Source organism: Saccopteryx bilineata, chromosome 5, assembly GCF_036850765.1.
Source record: "Saccopteryx bilineata isolate mSacBil1 chromosome 5, mSacBil1_pri_phased_curated, whole genome shotgun sequence".
Taxonomy (NCBI): domain Eukaryota; kingdom Metazoa; phylum Chordata; class Mammalia; order Chiroptera; family Emballonuridae; genus Saccopteryx; species Saccopteryx bilineata.
In genome coordinates, this window is record NC_089494.1 from 237,477,198 (window position 1) to 237,494,051 (window position 16,854).

Consider the following 16,854-nt stretch of genomic DNA (forward strand, 5'->3'; position numbering starts at 1 on the left):
TTTAGCTAGGTCTCTAAATTTAAGGAAGGCTTTGTTTACCTAATACCTTTTAAATTATTATTCCATTATACAAATAGCCTTCGGCCTATCAGGGACTTGTTAAGCGAGGTGACAGTTCCTTACACTGTTTAATAATTACTGACTGATCGGAGAAGGTGAAGGGATTAGTGAAATTATCAATATATATACATAACACAGAGATACAGATACCGGACAGCAAATCCCAGAGGGAAGGGGGAGGGGAGTTAGGGGGAGGGAGCAAAGGGGGTATAAATAGGGACACGGTGGGGGGGGTGGCGAGTGAGGGTGTTATAGTCAATGGGACACACAATGGGAATCCATGTAAACACAATAAATTAAAATTAGTAAAAATTTTTAAAAAATTACTGACTGAGTAGTAGGAAAAAATAGTTCAGTGTTTTAGGAGGAAAAAAATTAGTATTTAGTAAAAACATTTAGGAAGAGTAAGTTTGGGAGACCACGTAATAAATAACTCAAGTAATACCCAAAGCAAGTAAAAAATTTCCTATCATTTGCTTTTCTTACTAATATACTTTTCAAACTGTGGCCTTGGTGATCTTCATTATTTGCAGATTTCATATTTGGGAGTTAGCTTGCTTGCTGAAGTTTATTTGTGACTCCAGATCAGTACTCATGGTGCTTCTGTGGTTATTTGCAGACATAAACAGAGCAGTAAAAAATTGGAGTCACCTGACACATACATTCCCAGCTGAGGCTGGAGAAGGCAGTGCCCCTGTCTTCTTGTTTCAGCTCATACTGCAAACATGTGCTCTTTCTATGGTCTGATAAGCACAAGATTTTCACATTTTTGTGCTTTTTTGTTGGTGATGTCACTGTTTAAAATAGCCTCCAGTATATTGCTGAAGTGCTGTCTCGTGTTCTGAAGCGACAGATCGCTGTAATGTGCCTTCGTTTTTGTGAGTTACAGTGCTGTTGACTGTGAGTTCACTGTTAGTGAATCTACAATATGTATTAAATAAGGTGTCTTAAACAGAAACACATAAAACAAGATTATTTATTGATTGGTTGATGAAAATGTGACCAGAAACTCACAGGAACTTAACCTTTGTCTCAGTGGTTCAGTGTTTGCTAGTTTGGCAATTTTGTAGAATGTGACTACCGAGTTAAATGAGAACTGACTGTATTTTCGGATATAAGTTAATAAGGTTGATAGAAAAGTACATAGAGCCTTTTACAGATTGGGCCAAAGTAAATAGAGCCCTTCCCGTATTTCTGTGGCTTTATGGCATTTTGCAATATTGGTTTCCCTGACCTTTTCTATCGTTTTGATATTTCCTTCTAGCCACCATTTAATAAAAGTAGTTATTATTTACTGAAGGTGTTATGCTATTATACACCAAATTCTGAACCAGCACTTTATAGATCTAATTATTTATCCTTATAACCTGTTACAAAGTTGCTGATATTTCCTTTATAGAGATGATTGGTTTTTTGCAACTTGATCAAAGTCATACAACGAGTAGCTAGATGTCAGACTCCAGAGCCCAGGCCAACCCTCACTGTATAGTGTATTGCACTAGACAAGGGTGGGCAAACATGGCCCTCAGGCCAAATCCTGCCCATAACTTGTTTCTGTAAATAAAGTTTTATTGGAACATTACCAGCCCACTTGATTACATATTGTTTGTGATTGTTTTTGAGCTACAGAGGCAGAAGTGAATGTTCTGCCAGAGACTGTATGGTCCACAAAGATTAAAATATTTACTATCAGGCTCATAAAATATTGCCAGCCCTGTGCTCAAGTTAGATATGTGGGGCAGTGATACTAGATGACTGAGAAAAAAGTAGAAGACACAGAAATAATAAAACTTTAGCTAGAAAATTATTTGGAATTTATTTATAGAATTGATTAGTTGCCTGCAAACTTCACACAATCTATAAACCCACTAATTTTCCAATATTAGAATTTTAGAATCTGATTTAGTGTGACAGAAATTTGTCACAATTCAGTTGTGTTATTCCTAAGTGAAAATATTGTCATTTTCTTCTTTGTTTCTTTAGGTTTTGGTGGGAGCTGCTTTCAAAAAGATGTCCTGAATTTGGTTTATCTCTGTGAGGCTCTGAATCTGCCTGAAGTAGCTCATTATTGGCAGCAGGTATTAATCGTTATAGTCAACAACTTACGATGAACTTTTTTTTTTTTTTTGTATTTTTCTGAAGCTGGAAACGGGGAGAGACAGTCTGACAGACTCCCGCATGCGCCCGACCGGGATCCACCCGGCACGCCCACCAGGGGCGATGCTCTGCCCCTCCAGGGCCTCACCCTGCCGCGACCAGAGCCACTCTAGCGCCTGCGGCAGAGGCCAAGGAGCCATCCCCAGCGCCCGGGCCATCTTTGCTCCAATGGAGCCTTGGCTGCGGGAGGGGAAGAGAGAGACAGAGAGGAAGGGGGGCGGGTGGAGAAGCACATAGGGCGCTTCTCCTATGTGCCCTGGCCGGGAATCGAACCCGGGTCCTCTGCACGCCAGGCCGACGCTCTACCGCTGAGCCAACCGGCCAGGGCCACGATGAACTTTTAATTATAACATGTCAGCCTTTGTGAAATGTTTTTGACAAAATTTATTTACTCCAAGAGCTCAGTTATTGTTATATTCAGTCTTTTAATTTTAGGTTTATTTATTGGGTTTCTGTGTTTTTGTCTTTTGTTACTCAACTGTGATGATGTTTCTGATAAACCAGTATTGCTTCTAGTTTTATAAATAAATCTGTTCCCAAAGTAAAGCAAGAAATTACTCTAAATTAGAATTCTTTCTCTTGAAAGGCATGAAATCAAAATAAAGGAAGAACCTGTATTATGATTTCAAGTGGTTTGCATAAGCTGGCATTTGTCTTGTTCCTTTGAGATTCACAGAGCTGAAATTAGAAAGCTTCTCAAATTGGAAAGAGTTAACATTTATTGAGTGCTTACTCTGTACCAGGCTCTCTTTTAAGTACTTTGTTTAGTTCTCATTATAGTCCCCATTACTAATATCACGAGGAATTTGAAACTTAGAGATTTTAAGTAATTTGATCACAATACCAGATGGTATGTGTACCTTCCCCAAATATTTTCCTCCCAAGTTTGTAGTTTTTAGATTTCAGCAGTAGGTGGGAATGTAAGTATATGCACCTCTGTTTTTTTTTCTAATGGAAATATACACTTAGTCCAGCATGATGGCTTTGTCTTACTGTCTATTGTGTGTAAAATGCAGATAAAAGCTTGATTTTCCAATCAACCACTTTGGGCTCATTTCCCAAGGTTTCAGGGTTTAAATATAGCCGCTAGAAGTTTAGAGCCTTAAAAAAACACAATAATCCTGACCTGTGGTGGTGCAGAGGATAAAGCATCGACCTGGCAATGCTGAGGTCACCGGTTCAAAACCCTGGGCTTGCCTGGTCAAGGCACATATGGGAGCTGATGCTTCCTGCTCCTCCCCCCTTCTCTCTCTCTCTCTCTCACTCTCTCTCCTCTCTAAAAATTAATAAAAAAATAAAGTGGGGCAGACCGGGAGCTTGCTCTCTTTCTGTTCCTGAAAAACAAACAAACAAAAAAACACAATAAAGCAGTCTCTTTCCTTATATTCATCTAGTGACCAGTATGAAGTCTTACTTACTGAACTCGTAGGAGAGTGACAGTTGATAAGACTTTTACCCATCACATTTCATTAAAAACTGCGAAAAGTTCATGGTGCTGCGGTTCATCTGGAGGCAGCTATGACTGTACATTGTTCCCTCTCTCTCCCCTTTCTCCTCACACTCGGTGTGGGTGAGGGGTGGGAGTGAGCAGATGAGGGGGTACTTTGGGATTGGATTACTCACAGCCTTGCTTACGCAGTGTTTGGAGAAGTTAGCTAAGGTGAACACTGCTTTTTATGTGCCTTATTTAGGCTGGCCTCATGACCAGACCTCAACTGGAGTTGAAACTTAGCTGTGTTCTCCATCTTTACATCCACCCCAGCTCTATGCATGGAAAGATAAGCCAAATGAAAATGAAAATTTTTAGTATGGCTTTAAGGAGAGGGCAGTGGCTATCTTTTCTTTTTAAATCTGAAAATACTAAAGAGGTTGGTTAATTTGTCTCCTGTTAATTTATAAAGCTTGGATTCATACAACAGGACTCACCATAAAGCTCTGAGCAATGTATGACACAAGTTGCACTTCTTTTAACTAGTCATTGTATAATTGTATGTGTAATTTCAGGTCATAGATATAAATGACTACCAGAGAAGAAGGTTTGCTTCCCGGATCATAGACGGTCTTTTTAATACAGTGACTGATAAGAAGATAGCTATTTTGGGGTTTGCATTCAAAAAGGACACTGGGGATACAAGGTATAAGTTCTTTAAAATATTTCAGCCCCATTGAGAGTGTTAGCTCCTTATCTTATCCTGATGATAGATTGGAGGAGGAGTACATGAAATACCTGTGTGTGTGTGTGTGTGTGTGTGTGTGTGTGTGTGTGTGTTATAAAGAATAAGACTAAAGTGAATATCCATATCCTCATGAGAGGTAGAATTTTACCTGTATATTAAACCCCAAAGGAATTAGAATATATGTCATTTAAAAAGCTTAGCCATGCTGATTTGTTTCCTTCAGAGAATCTTCTAGTATCTACATTAGCAAATATTTGATGGATGAAGGTGCACACCTCCATATATATGACCCAAAAGTACCAAGGGAACAAATAGTTGTGGATCTCTCTCATCCAGGCGTTTCAGAGGATGACCAAGGTAAGGCTTTGAGTCTCCTGAATCCCTTTCAGCGTGGGCCCCGAAACCTGTTTGTTCTACAGAAGCCTGTGTTCAGTTTCTATCATTTCTATCGTTGGTAGGCCCTGTTTCAACTTCATTTCTCTAGCTGAACCCATAAATATTGTTTTGTCAACTTTGATTTGAAGTGATTAGCTTTGGGTTACCCTGATGATTTTCCCCATATATTTTAAAAGGCCCCAGAGAGTCCAAGATGTTTCTGGGGCAAGGCTGGTGGAGTTCCTGCCCCACATCATTCCTCCAGCTCAGCTTTCAGACCATCAGTTCCTCTCGCAACCCTAGTGTTAAAGTGCATCATTTCAAACAACTTTCCAGTTGCCTATTTTTTGTTGCTATTGTTATAGTGTCCCGACTTGTGACCATTTCTAAGGATCCATATGAAGCATGTGATGGTGCCCATGCTGTTGTTATTTGCACAGAGTGGGACATGTTTAAGGTGAGGTGACAAAAATGGTATTAAGGAAAACTAGAGATATTCTAGTATCAGTTGGGTTTGAGTATCTGCTCATGTGCGTGTTCAAATTGTTCCTTTGCTTCTGTCTTTATAGGAGTTAGATTATGAGCGTATTCACAAAAAGATGCTGAAGCCAGCCTTTATCTTTGACGGACGCCGTGTCCTGGATGGGCTCCACAGTGAGCTGCAGACCATTGGCTTTCAGGTGATCGTGGTCCTAGACTGGTTTTATTCGGTTTGTTTGGTTATTTGGGTTTTACCAGCGTTGCATTTTAGAATTTTCATATTTTCTCATTTAGCAATCACATGACTCTGGGGCAGCATGACTATGAGTCAGTTCTCTGGGAAGCCTCTGTGGAGTTTTTGTAATTATTCCACTCCCTCCTTAAATTTATCATCTAAAGGTCATCCAGTCCTGGTCTCCCTTACATAGCAGCAAGGAAGTCATTTGTTGCCTGTTGTGTAGACACAAAATGTGTCCTGTCTGACTTCATATCCTAAAGATCAAGAAAATATACACAGACTTGTTTTTCTGGAACCACTATGGCTGCTCCACTGAAGTGTGTGCACCACACTGACCCCCTCAGAGGCCAGGCCTCTTATTCCTGCACAAATGTCTTGAAAACTGCGAAATGCAATAGAGTTGTCACACGTTGTTACCGGGTCCTATGCCTTCTAAATTCTAAGCCGGTCCTAGTGCTGTGAGGGGCAGAAGGGAAAGTGTGGGGCTTCAGTGGGACTGGCCCTCTTCTTCAGAGTTCCCGTCCATGCAATGCTTAGAGAACTGACAGAACCTCCGCCCAGAATAGTACATTATGTGTTGCATCTCTTTGAGCTCTTCCCAGGGGCCCCAACAGTATTAATAAGAAGGAGATACTTTCTGTTTCCTCTCAGCAGTGTGTATGTGCTGGGAGGTCAAGGGGAGGTCAGGGAAGACAAAAAACGTGCCAGGAGATTGCTGTCAGTATAGTCAGTCCCCTAGCAGAGCAGAAGGGGACAGTGTTTGGGGCTGGCTCTGTGCGTCTGCTTAGCACCAGTTGTTTTGAAGAGAACAATGAGACATCGTTTGCTCTTCAAAGTATCTGATATGGTTTTCTTAACCTGTAACCGAGTTGTTGAAGTTCTTTCTTATTTGGATTTGAGTGTTCATTTCTCATTCCTGAGAGAATACTTGCAGCAAGAAAATCGCATCCTTGTCTGTTAACACTGCATCAAGGACCTTGGGGATTCTTCTACCCCACCCGTCCTCACTGGGTAACAACATGACTTCCCGGTCATGACTCAACTCAGCAATGTTATTTTTTAAAGATTATTTGCACCTGGTTGGATAGCTTGGTTGGTTAGAGCCTTGTCCCCGTGTACAGAGGTTGCCAGTTCGATCCCCAGTTAGGGCACATACCAGACAGATTGATGTCTCTCTCTCTCTCTCTCTCTCTCTCTCACTCACTCTTCCTCTCCCTCTCAAACCAATAGTAATCTAAAAAAAGAGGTTATATTTGCATGGTATAGAAAATTTTCTCTCATTACTGTTTTACTCATGTAAGGGAAAAGATATGTAAAACGGTATATATTTCAAATGAGTTTTAGTTTTTATAATTTAAGTTTTCCTATTAAGGATTAAAAAAAAGTTAGGAATGGAAACACTTAATAAAGAGAAGGTATAAGTCATTAAATAAGACAATTCATTAATATAAAACAGAGACCTAACTTTGTGGTATGAGTCAGAATTAAATATATATATATATACACACACACACACATATATATTCACACACACATTCATACATATATATATATGCTAATAAAACAAATTAACTGTAAGGTCCTAGAAGGAAGGAATGGCCTTTTATTTCTTTATATTCTTTTTGTGTGTGTGTGTGGCAGAGACAGAGAGAGAGTCAGAGAGAGGGACAGATAGGGACAGACAGGAAGGGAGAGAGATGAGAAACATCAGTTCTTCGTTGCAGCTCCTTAGTTGTTCATGGATTACCAAATGTGACAGGAAACAGGTCAAGAATATAAAATACATACCAGAAATAGACTCACAGAGATACATATACAAATTTACCATAGAGATGATTATATATCAATACAAGAAAATAAATGACTGAAGAATTTCAAGAGAGAACTAAAAGCTTTATAAAAATATTAAATGGAAATTTTAGAGCTTTTTAGAACTTAAAAATAAAATAAATTAGTATCTCAGCAGAAGTTTTACTATAGGTCAAAATAGCTAAAGTGAGGATAGTGACCTACAAGATAATATCAGAAGAAAATAACAGATGGAATGAAGTTAGAACAGGAAAAAAATTTAAATTAGTGAATAGGAGACAAACGGGACATGTTGAAAATGTCTTTGATATGAGTAACTGGAGTCCAAGAAGAAGTGAAAGAGAAAAAGTAACAAAGTCCATATTTTAGAAAGTAATGGCTAAGAACTTTTAAATTAAGTGAAATCTCAATTTACAGAATCAAAAAGTATTATAAATTACTTGCAGAGTAGATATAAAAATACCTAAATATATTATAATAAAAATATTCAGGTAGCTAAATGTCCATCTGTTGTTTGTCAGTCAGTGTCTACTTTTCCGAAACTGCATTATATATACATTTAATCCAAAAGACTATGAAAATTATGTAATATATTTATCTCTGCTATAGACAGGAGATGAATTTAGGACTATTAAAGAAGCAATGTCGCCTGACCTGTGGTGGCGCAGTGGGATAAAGCGTCAACCTGGAACACTGAGGTTGCCGGTTCGAAACCCTGGGCTTGCCTGGTCAAGGCACATATGGGAGTTGATGCTTCCAGCTCCTCCCCCTTCTCTCTCTCTCCCCTCTCTCTAAAAATCAATTAAAAAATCAATTAAAAAAAAAAAGAAGCAATGTCTTTAAAATTAAGATTGATGCTTTTGGATATACGGAAAAGTTTAAAATGTAATGTGTAAAATAAAATTTGACTTTGTTCATTGAAGGCTGACTGGTATGCCAAACACTGTACTGAGCACTTTATCTGATTTAATCCTTAGCACAACCCTTTTAGGCAGGTGGGACTAATATCACTTACAAACAAGGAAGAAAGACCTAGAGTTTAGGTGACATAGCAATTATCAGCCAGGATTCCAAACTCTAAAGCCTGAACTACTGAGAACTATGCTATTAGAGCTTATGCAAGATTTTTAGAATAAGGGAAATGGACATGAAATAGAATATGAGAATGTGAATTAACTGGATCTGGTTACTTTTAGGAGGGATTATTTATTGATTTATAAAAGATGGGGGGGAGAAGCAGGAAGCATCAACTTGTAGTAGTTGCTTCCCACACGTGCCTTGACTGGGCAAGCCCAGGGTTTCGAACCCGCAACCTCAGCATTCAAGGTAGATGCTTTCTTCACTGTGTCACCACAGGTCAGGTGGAACCTAGTGTCTTAATTGCTTTCATATGTGCTACTAAAACAAGGGCGGTGTATCATTCTCTACACTGGTTGAGGAGGGGATCTGGTGTTGGGATTGGCAGAAGTGAGAATGTCTGTATGGTGTACATGGGTGTAGCAACAAAAAATAGGGAAGGAACCAGAGATCTTTCATAGCGAGATCTTTCATAGCTACTCAGCAGTTTCTTCTTTTTATTGAGAGAGAGAGAGAGATGAGAAGCATCAACTCGTAGTTACATCACTTTTAGTTGTTTTTTTCTTTTTTCTTTTTTTTACAGAGACAGAGAGAGAGTCAGAGAGAGGGATAGATAGGGACAGACAGGAATGGAGAGAGATGAGAAGCATCAATTATCAGTTTTTTGTTGCAACACCTTAGTTGTTCATTAATTGCTTTTCATATGTGCCTTGACTGCGGACCTTCAGCAGGCCAAGTAACTCCTTGTTCGAGCCAGTGACCTTGGGTCCAAGCTGGTGAGCTTTTGCTCAAACCAGGTGAGCCGCGCTCAAACTGGCGAACTCGGAGTCTCGAACCTGGGTACTTCTGCATCCCAGTCTGCCGCTCTATTCACTGCGCCACCACCTGGTCAGGAACTTTTAGTTGTTCATTGATGCTTGTCATATGTGCCTTGATGGGGGGGGGGAGAGGTGGGGACTCAAGTGAGCCAGTGACCTTGTGCTTCAAGTCAACAACTTAGGGATCATGTTGATGATCCATGCTCAACCTGGTGAGTCTGCGCTCAAGTCAGAGACCTTGGGGTTTTGAACCTGGGACCTCTGTGTCCCAGGTCGATGCTCTATCCATTGTGCAACCGCCAGTCAGGCACAACTCAGACAACTTGAAAATCATTTTCTGCTTTCCCTCTTATAATAATTCATTATATAGTTTTTACATTTATGTATTATGTGTTATGTATTATACTTTTTAACAATTTTCTTTCTAAAATCTCTTTTTTTTCTAGATTGAAACAATTGGCAAAAAGGTGTCTTCAAAGAGATTTCCATATGCTCCTTCTGGTGAAATTCCAAAGTTTAGTCTTCAGGATCCACCTAACAAGAAACCCAAAGTATAAACAATTGCCATTTTTATTTGTAATTATTTTGGTACTTCAGGATAGCATATATCTATCTGATATTTAATGGTAAATGAACCAAGTGATTTTAAAGAAACAAAACTATTTTTTTAATAATAAATTTATACTAGCTCTATGGGAATCAGCATTTCTAGTAATTATGAATCTAGAATATTTTTTACATATTTTTATAATATTATTACCTCAGTAAGGTTGGGTGAGGGCAGATAATCATGTTGGTTTTAATGGTGTCGATTTTTGTAAAACAAAAATTAAACTTCAAACACTTTTTACTTTACAAAATATCCACAGGCAGCACTTTAATATCACATTGTAAAGGGTAAGGTACTTTTCAGTTTTTCTGATTATCAGTTTAGTTACTTGTCATTAAATGTGTATTTTAATTCATAAAATACTGTACAGACCCTGTTAACCTTTTGGAAAGAGTCATGGAGACTTAGGTTCCGGCTTACTGGGGAAGGTGTCTTCCTGACCACTGCTGTCTCTGAGCTTAGGGGGAGGGTGCAGGAGACAACATGGGTCCTTCTATGCTTTTTAAATTTTTTATGCTTCTGATATTTGTCCTATGCTTCCATGTTGGAAATAACCCTTTTGTTTTAATGAGCTGTGTCACTGATTTTTAGCCCAGAAAGGTCATCACTACTTATTTCTAATCAATCCAAATGAGATTAAATTTTTAACATAAAGAGAGTGTCAGTAGTATGGTCTATTTCATTTCACTTCTCGTTTTTCTTCACTGATCATTATTGTTTTTAGTCCAAGAGCCAAAAATATTTGTTACCTTGACTTTGCATTTTTATTTGTATTATTTGTTGCAGTCTCCTCCCTTTTTCTTTAAATAAGAAAGCCAAAGGAAAAACAAAAAAAAAGGGAAAGCCAAATATAATCTCATGTATAAACTTAAAGACATAGATTTTACAAATTATGTATAGCATAATTCTAAAAAAAGAATCTTTGTATTTCTATCTGCTTTTTTCTTATGTCTCTTGTTGACTTATATTTGGTGTTTTTCCCTTTTGTTTTATTATTATTGATATGTGTCAGATGTCCATTTGACGTTTATGCTCTGCTAAAAGTGTACAAACTGAGTTAAACAGATACAGGCTTTATCCCTAGGAATTAATGCGGTTCAGTAAGAACACAGAGACAAATATAAAGATAAGGACAGACATCTGTACAGATATCAAATACATAAATAAAGTATTCTACATAAACAACTGTGTGGGTGTATGTTTGTCACAGTGCAAAGAACTAGTGAGTCATGACAGTCTGACAGATAGGAAAAAATTCACGCTTTTTTGAGAAAAGGGCATTAAATCATACTTTCAGATGATGCAAGAAGGGAGGGAATTTAGCAAATAGACGAGATGGCAGCAAACTATAGCTCATGAGCCAAATCTGGCGAACCACCTGTGAGCTAAAATGTTTTTTCACATAATTACATTTTAAATAGTTATGTAGCCTGACCAGGCAATGGCGCAGTGGATAGAGCGTTGGACTGGGATGCAGAGGACCCAGGTTTGAGACCCCAAGGTCGCTGGCTTGAGCAAGGAGTCATTCCGTCTGCTGAAGGCCCATGGTCAAGGCACATAGGAGAAAGCAATCAATGAATAACTAAGGTGTCGCAACGAAGAATTGATGCTTCTCATGTCTGTCCCTATCTGTCCCTCTGTCTGACTCTGTCACACAAAAAAAAGGTTATGTAAGTCCCCAAGTTTGCCCCTTCACCCAAAAAACCTAAAATATTGGCTATCTGGCTCTTCAATCAAAAGTTTGTAGAGCCCTGAAAAGACAAACCCTAGGTATTTGAACATACTCATAAGATTAGATTTGTAAGCGAGGATTGTGTAGGAAAATGGCTGGAGATTGGAATGCTGCCCTGAAACAAGTCTTCTGTGCGGACTTTGGGACACCAAGTCCTGCGGGGACAGAACGCTACCCCTGCGAGCACTGATGAGGTTGTTTCCTGGGAGCTTCTGAACCTCATAGCCTTTTCCTGCATACCTGCAAAGTTTTAGTTAATCATCCTTCTCTGTTCCTGAGTCTGTGCTCTGCTAATTTGCTTGATGATCAAAGAAATAAATACAATGAGGCTGCAGAGATCTGGGCTCTCAGTCCTAGAGCCTAGGAGTCTCCTGTCCCCATCTTGATGTTGTCTCTTGTGTGTTTTTTCTAAAGTCCTGCAGCACCTCCCTCTCGTGCACACCCATGCCGAGCTGGTCTCTGCAGAGGATGAGCCCTGGCTGGGTTGTGGGTTTGTTCTCTGGTCAGGGCACGTACAGGAATCAACCAATGAATGCGTAAGTAAAGTGGAACAACAAGTATTATGCAACAAGAATTGATGTTTTTCTCTTTCACCCCTCCCTAAAATAAGAAACAATTTTAAAAAGATTTAAAAAAGAGAGTATGAGCTTGTTAGAATTTGCTTTACATTTCTTCTTGAAAACATTTTTGTATTCTGCTTAATAATTTTATATTCTAGTAAAGGCATTATAATCCAAGAATGTCTTGCTAAAGCAAATAGAATTAGGCACTGGTTTTTAGCTGTAGCATGCTTCAATGCCTGGGGCTGATTTTTTTTTTAATGTGTCAAATATTGATTAAAAGGTAATAGAATTTGTAAGTGGAGGAAAATGGGCAAAAGACGGCTCATAAGAACCATGTAAACCTGATGTTTGTGGTGAGGAGGAAAAAACCCAAACTAGGGAGGTAACTTAACACAGCAACTTGAGAACTTGGTGTGAAAAGTTCCAAGAATGTGGTTAGCCTTTTCTTCCCCCACTAAGAAAACTAAACACTATTAAAAAAAACAATTGATACATGGTTATTATTTTTCTAGCTAGGTTTTGTTTGGTTTTTTTTGTTGTTTTTTTTTTGTGGTGGTCAGTGCATAGTGATGAGATTATTAGCTAATAATTAAAACTGAGAATGGGGCCTGACCTGTGGTGGCGCAGTGGGATAAAGCATCGACCTGGAACACTGAGGTCGCCGTTTCGAAACCTTGGGCTTGCCTGGTCAAGGCACATATGGGAGTTGATGCTTCCTGCTCCTCCCCCTTCTCTCTCTCTCTCTCTCTCTCTCTCTAAAAAAATCAATAAATAAAATATGAAAAAACCACACACAAAAAAAACTGAGAATGGTACATGGAAATGGTGAAAAATCATTCAAATAGATACAGAAGGGTATATAAAATACTAAAATCTCTCCCACAATGTGCTCTCTAAAAACCATCTGTTATTCCACGTAAGACTTCCAGGTTCAAATTTTGAATGCATTACCTACTAGCATGTGATACCTTTGCTGAGTTCCCTGAAAATCTTATTTTTCTCATCTGTAAAATAGAGATAACTCATCTCTAACTCAAAAAGTTACAAGGATTACATGAGATCAATGTTGACACAAAGATCTTATTGGCACAGTGGCTGGCAGGTGATGGGCACTCCAGTAAGACACCATGTCAGGCTGGTCCCACTGAGCCAGAGCCACACCTAGGTTCTAGAATCACTAAGAGAACTGTAATGAACACTGCACAGTACAGGATAGGCACTTTGCTAGGCCTGCGGGGTGTATTTTCTCATCTATTCCTCACGTAATTCCTTTGAGATCAGTCCTATCCTCCTTTTCAGATGAAGGGCTGAAGGCTAGAAAGATTAATAACCTGCTCAAGGTCACAACGGTTTGAATAGTTTTTCTTATTGAGTTAGAGAGGAAGGAAGAGAGAAACATCAGTTTGTTGTTCTACTTGTTTATGCATTCATTGGTTGATTCTTGCATGTGCCCCCACTGGAAGTTGAACCTGCTACCTGGCGTAGCAGGATGATGCTCTCTAATCAGTGGTCGGCAAACTCATTAATCAACAGGGCCAAATATCAACAGTACAACAATTAAAATTTCTTTTGAGAGCCAAATTTTTAAAACTTAAACTGTATAGGTAAATACATTTCTTATCGAGGTAGCGCCTGCACGTGGTATCCTGTGGAAGAGCCACACTTAAGGGGCCAAAGAACCGCATGTGGCTTGCGAGCTGGGGTTTGCCGACCACTGCTCTAACCAAATGAACTACCCTGGCCAGGGCTAGGAGCTTTTCTTACTTGAAATGGAAAGCACTCTAATTTAAGAGACGGTAATAAGAGGAGTGAGAACCTGTGGCCTTAGGCAGAAGAATTCAATAACATCCTAAGGAAATTATCAAAATGTGGATAGGGCTACCTAGCAGGAGCAGCAGCAGCAGCAGCGAAGGATTTGAGTGCATGCTCTGCTGTTCTGGAGACTCCCAACCACGTGTTAGAAAGGGGTCTGAGGTTCTACAGGGGGCTAGGGATGGGGCAGATGGGGTAGTGTGCGGCAAGACAAGCAGGTGAGGTTAAGGTCTAGCTGTGTAAGTAAGCTCATTTGTACTCACATTCAGGTAACCCTATTTAAAATATCCCAAATTAGGTGTCTTTATACTATGAGGCAGATGCTGTTGAGGTGCTAAGAAATGGAAGACATTGATGAATGAAAGCTAGCTTGTAAAGAAGCTAAAACATAGAAATAACAGACCAAATATGAAAATAGCCATGAATGATAAAAACAATGCAGTGTGGGCACTAAGGGTGAGTTTACTCCGGCTCCCTGTTTGCCCTAAAGAAAAGCCGGCAGGTCAAATGACTGTCTGGATTTTTGGTTATAAGTGTTGGATTAAACACATGCTAGTTTCATTCTCTCCTGAAACCTTACTAAAATGGGAGTAAAGGAATAAGAAAGCTATAAATAGGTACAAAGAATGGGAAAGGAGGCCCCAGTGGATGAGAGATGTGAACCAATTTTTTTTTCTTTTTCTTTTTTCTTTCTGAAGCTGGAAACGGGGAGAGACAGTCAGACAGACTCCCGCATGCGCCCGACCGGGATCCACCCGGCACGCCCACCAGGGGCGACGCTCTGCCCACCAGGGGGCGATGCTCTGCCCCTCCGGGGCGTCGCTCTGTCATGACCAGAGCTACGCTAGCGTCTGGGGCAGAGGCCAAGGAGCCATCCCCAGCACCCGGGCCATCTTTGCTCCAATGGAGCCCTGGCTGCGGGAGGGGAAGAGAGAGACAGAGAGGAAGGAGAGGGGGAGGGGGGTGGAGAAGCAAATGGGCGCTTCTCCTATGTGCCCTGGCCAGGAATCGAACCCGGGTCCCCCGCACGCCAGGCCGATGCTCTACCGCTGAGCCAACCGGCCAGGGCCTGAACCAATTTTTAGAAGGTGGAAAGCAGTGGGAGGTGCAGTATCTGCAAAGAGCAAGCGGAAGCCCAGTGGCTGCGTGAGGGGTGCCTTCTAGATGCAGGTAATTGGTCCCATAGGACAGCTCAAGAATTGGAGGCTGCAGATACCACAAGAGGCGGTGTTCAGATAAGCGCCTGAAAACGGGACTGAGATGGAAGACAATATAAGGAACAGACACAGCCAAGCCTCTCCCCTACCCCACAGCAAGAAAGAACCTTTCCCACCCCTTTACTTTCATAGGATATTAAGAGGCTTATTTTTAGGAGGAATGGAATCAGAAAATTTCAAATTTGGGGGCGGTGTTTGTGAGATTCCAGGCTGGAAACAAGGGAAATAAGTTGAAACCTGCATCCTGAAGAGACCCATACTCCCCTTCTTAACTTACTCCCCCCCCCCTCGCCCCTTACTTGCTTTTAAACCATATGGCTCTGAGAAAGCTGGCAGCCAAGTCTATAACCTTCATGGCAGGAGACTGAGGGTTTTTTTTTTGTCGTTGAAAACTTGAATGGCTTTAGAGAAATAATCAACATTTCAGAGTCCTTCACTGAAAAATCTAGCTCACCCTCAAGCATTCTATAGTGAAATTTTATCAATTATATAGCTCTCCCGACCCCAGCTTCCCGTTAGCTTTAGAGTGGCTCAACACTTGGTATGTATGCATGGAGAGCAAGGGTCACTGGGCATTTGAGGAGAGCCTTCAATGCAAAAGGCAGAGACCAAAATGAAGGAAACAGACAATGCTCAAGGCAAAGAACCCCAACTTCAAAAAACTATCTTTAGAGGGAAAATGGAAAGAAATTGCAGCTCTGAAACAAAAACAGGATGCTATATTTTTATTGGAATAATTAAAAGAACACTTGAAAATTAAAATGCAGTGGTCAAAAAAAATTTTTTTTTTTTTTGTATTTTTCTGAAGCTGGAAACGGGGATAGACAGACAGACTCCCGCATGCGCCCGACCGGGATCCACCCGGCACGCCCACCAGGGGTGACGCTCTGCCCACCAGGGGGCGATGCTCTGCCCCTCTGGGGCGTCGCTCTGCCACGACCAGGGCCACTCCAGCGCCTGGGGCAGAGGCCAAGGAGCCATCCCCAGCGCCCGGGCCATCTTTGCTCCAATGGAGCCTCCCTGCGGGAGGGGAAGAGAGAGACAGAGAGGAAGGAGAGGGGGAGGGGTGGAGAAGCAAATGGGCGCTTCTCCTATGTGCCCTGGCCGGGAATCGAACCCGGGACTTCTGCACGCCAGGCCGACGCTCTACCACTGAGCCAACCAGCCAGGGCGAGCGGTCAAAATTTTAGCAAGAGAATCATTGTCAAAATTTTCATGGGAGCTCAATAAAAGTACATTAAAACTGTCTCATGGCCCTGGCTGGTTGGCTCAGTGGTAGAGTTTTGGCTCAGCATGTGGATGTCCTGGGTTCCATTCCCGATCAAGGCACACAAGAAAAGCACCCATCTGCTTCTCCACCCCTCCCCCTTTCTCTTCCCCCCTTCTTAGTCATAGCTCAATTAGAGCAAGTTGGGTCCCGGCGCTGAGGATGGCTCCATGGCCTCTGCTCAGGCACTAAAAAATGGCTCCATTTGCAACAGAGCAAGGGCCCCACATTGGCAGAGCATCGCTCCCTGGTGGGCTTGCCAGGTGGATCCCCGGTGGGGCGCATGTGGGAGTTTGTCTGCCTCTGCTCCTCTCACTGAATTAAAAAACAAAAGCAAATACACAAAAACTCCCAGTGTATCATTAGCTTAAGTGTGTGTTAAAGGGTGTGCATGTGACTTCTGAGCTGCTAAGAGTCCCTAGGGGGACTTGTATTCACATCCCTCTCAGCTCCTGCACCTGC

The 16,854-nt window shown here is 41.0% G+C and overlaps 1 protein-coding gene across 3 annotated transcripts in view; it reads left to right on the forward strand.

Moving 5' to 3' along the window:
* UGDH (UDP-glucose 6-dehydrogenase) overlaps positions 1 to 10,986 on the forward strand; it is a 33,447-nt gene extending 22,461 nt beyond the window's left edge. For all 3 annotated transcript variants that reach the window (XM_066280693.1, XM_066280694.1, XM_066280692.1), the window contains 6 exons: positions 2,044 to 2,138; positions 4,222 to 4,352; positions 4,618 to 4,751; positions 5,135 to 5,226; positions 5,339 to 5,449; positions 9,638 to 10,986. In XM_066280693.1, coding sequence (XP_066136790.1) covers positions 2,044 to 2,138; positions 4,222 to 4,352; positions 4,618 to 4,751; positions 5,135 to 5,226; positions 5,339 to 5,449; positions 9,638 to 9,748 — 674 coding nt within the window. In that variant the 3' untranslated portion in view covers positions 9,749 to 10,986. The remainder of the gene's footprint in view (positions 1 to 2,043; positions 2,139 to 4,221; positions 4,353 to 4,617; positions 4,752 to 5,134; positions 5,227 to 5,338; positions 5,450 to 9,637) is intronic.
* Positions 10,987 to 16,854: the final 5,868 nt, after the last annotated feature.